The 2,840-nt window shown below is 39.0% G+C and overlaps 1 protein-coding gene across 3 annotated transcripts in view; it reads right to left on the bottom strand.

Moving 5' to 3' along the window:
- Positions 1–2,840, bottom strand: part of VPS41 (VPS41, HOPS complex subunit) — a 92,888-nt gene that overhangs the window by 57,931 nt on the left and 32,117 nt on the right. For all 3 annotated transcript variants that reach the window (XM_017727059.1, XM_017727060.1, XM_008644626.2), the window contains exon 5: positions 2,238–2,303. In XM_017727059.1, the coding sequence (XP_017582548.1) occupies positions 2,238–2,303 (66 nt within the window). The remainder of the gene's footprint in view (positions 1–2,237; positions 2,304–2,840) is intronic.

Here is a 2,840-nt window from a genome sequence, read left to right as displayed (position 1 = left end):
GTAGGGAACTGAGGACCTGCTGTGTGCATCCCTGAAGCATGTCGCTAGGGTTTTTTTCCCCCTTCTGTCTCTAGAACATTTCCAGGATGCCCTGCAGAGGATTTTGGAATGGAAAAGTATATTTTTTACACATTTTATATTGTTATGAAGAATATTTTTCTAAAAAAATAAAGGAGAAGCAAACAAAAAACCCCACTAAACTTTAAAAATGCTTATATATATTATGTCACTATTCCCAGAAACCAAAAACAAAGATAGACCCAGCAAGCCTTGGGATTAAGAGTTCACATGATATACACTATGTTTTTTTAATGCACCTCAGGCAAGGAGCATAGCATGAGAGAGCTTTAAGCAAAGCTTTTCTCTTATGTTTGATCCAAAATGAGGATACTCTTACTGTTACCCTTACTTTGGTGTGGATGAGGACAAAGGCAACATGCCTCCCACCACTACCAGCTATCAGGGATGAAGTCACTGTATACATGCAAAGGCTAAAAGTGCACAGACCTCAGGAGCCACAGGAGGACCTGTCCCCCTCCCTGAAGGAGCTCCCCCAACTGCACAATCTCCAGACACAGGGAGAGAGAGGTGAGGTCCACAGCCTGAGGCTGTATGCTTCAGCCTGCTTCTCCTCACTCTTGTGTTCAGCTCCCCATTGCCTGCTGCCTTCATACTACTCTTCGACTTTATAGTTAAGGAGAGGTATAAATGTTCAGGAAAAAAAAAAAAGAAGAAGTAGCTATATTAGCAGGTGGAATTTAGCTTCCTGAATTTTCAAAAAGCATTTTGTTGTTGTTTTTATAAAAAAAGTACGTATGCTCCTCTTGGAGGAAAGGAGAGAAGGGGAAAGGTTTCTACCACAAGGCTAGAGGTTTTATTTGTTGGTTTTGTGTACCAATAAAATCAAATTACAGATGTCAAGGGACATTTGTTTCAATGCTAAATACCTTATGTTAAGATGTCAATTAAAGGTTTTCTAAGGAGGAAAGTTCCTCAGCAAAGCACGAATGTATTAAGAATGAGTATACCATTCCCCAGAGGACAGAATATAAAACAACCTGTCAAGTAATCAAAGATAACCAAAGAGAATGTGTTAACTCCCTGATGTTTTTTTCTGTTTGGCATCAGGTGAATGCAAGATCTTTTACCACCTGACGGAGCCCCGTTCTATTAATTCCTTGCTTCTCTCTTTTCATGCCCCTTTTATCAGCACTAAAAAGCTTCACAAACTGGTGGCTGACACAGAGACACACTGACTGTGCATTATTTTAAGGACAACACCAACTTCTACCAGACAGAAAAAGATGTCAAGCACACACGCCACTTAAATAAATAAAGCACAGTTATGCTTTGAAACATATTGAACTGTTAATGAAAATTAAGATGTATTCAGCACTAGAAGTCTGTAGTTCTTACATGCTGGTAAGAGAGAGCAATGGCATTTAGTTTGATGCATCTATGAGGATTGTTCATCCTTAATTCGTAACAGAAGGCAACAGAAAATTCCATGAATTCAAGAAACTGTTCCAAATAAAACTTTTCATATTTTGACTGAAAATATGCAATGTGATGTGATATAAGGTACTTGTAGGACCTGGAAACAGCTGCAATTTGGAAGCCAGAATTGTATCCTACACTAATAAGACACTTAATGCACATTTAAAACACCAACTGATCCAAATAGAAGACTACCTATCTGTATAGAGATATAAGTGCTTAGAATGGGGTGAGCTCTACTATACCAAGAACTCCCCTTAGTTCATTTGAAAAAAAACCAACAAAACTGTTCACCATGGACAAGAGTCGATGAAGATACTTGGGTTTATTTCCTTAAAATAAAACTCCCAACAAACAAACAAAACCCCACCCCAAAAAATCACCCACAGGTAACCCAAGATCAACATGCTTTGTAAAAGATCAGTATTAAGGTCTAACTTCTGCTCCCACTTCAACAAATTAAAACAGAGAAAATCTGGCCTAGGAAATATAAATGACTTTTTTTCAGGCTATGTAGACAGAATGGTATTTCTACTCTGAATCTCAACTTGTTGCAACATGTTTTTAACATAAAAAGTGCACTTTCTCTCCCCCTGAAATCACTTTTAATTAACAATGCTTTAGAATACAATGCTCAAAGAGAAGGAAAAAGCAGAAGTCTTTGTTCTAGGTATTAAAAGCCTTCTGAGCTATTTCAAAAGGCTATTTAAAGGTAGCCAAAGTTCATTATGACTGCTTACCTTTTTTCCTCCTGTTACAAATTGCTTGAAGTGGGATCTTACAAAATGAGGATGAACAGCAACAATCTGGGGATGGTGGGGGAAGGGGGAAAGAGAAGATTGTGGCTTAAATAAGAGTTTACATTAAGCACCACATCACTTTTTACACTACATAACCCTTTGTCAATTATCAAGTATTACAGCTGAGTTCTTTCTCTGAAGTAAAGCCTAGTTGTTTCAGACAACTGTTTGTTTTTCCTAGAAGAGAAGAAAATTCTTCGTATTATATGCTGTATGACAAGCGTGACATTGAGGGCCATGTTACACTGAATAGCTACTTTTCTGTATAGCAGGCAGCAGAATTAGGACCAAACAGAACAGGACTGTTGTGAGCAAGAGTTACCCCAATTAAATCTGGTCTGGGCCTGCCTGCACACATACCTCAGCCCTGTCAGAGGACAACACTGTGTAGTATCTTACACAGTCTCTTTGCCTTATGTGTTACATGTCAAGTGTGGAGATCCAGCTGTACGAGCAGTGAAGGCACTAGGAGGCAAGCGAGTCGCATCTGGCATGCGTGAAATGTTAATGATCTCATTCCTTTAACCCCTCCCCCACCCTGCC

Source organism: Corvus brachyrhynchos, unplaced genomic scaffold (genome assembly GCF_000691975.1).
Source record: "Corvus brachyrhynchos isolate BGI_N302 unplaced genomic scaffold, ASM69197v1 scaffold1002, whole genome shotgun sequence".
In the NCBI taxonomy this organism is placed as follows: Eukaryota; Metazoa; Chordata; class Aves; order Passeriformes; family Corvidae; genus Corvus; species Corvus brachyrhynchos.
Note: the sequence above shows the minus strand (reverse complement) of the source record. Positions and strands in the feature narration are given on the sequence as shown.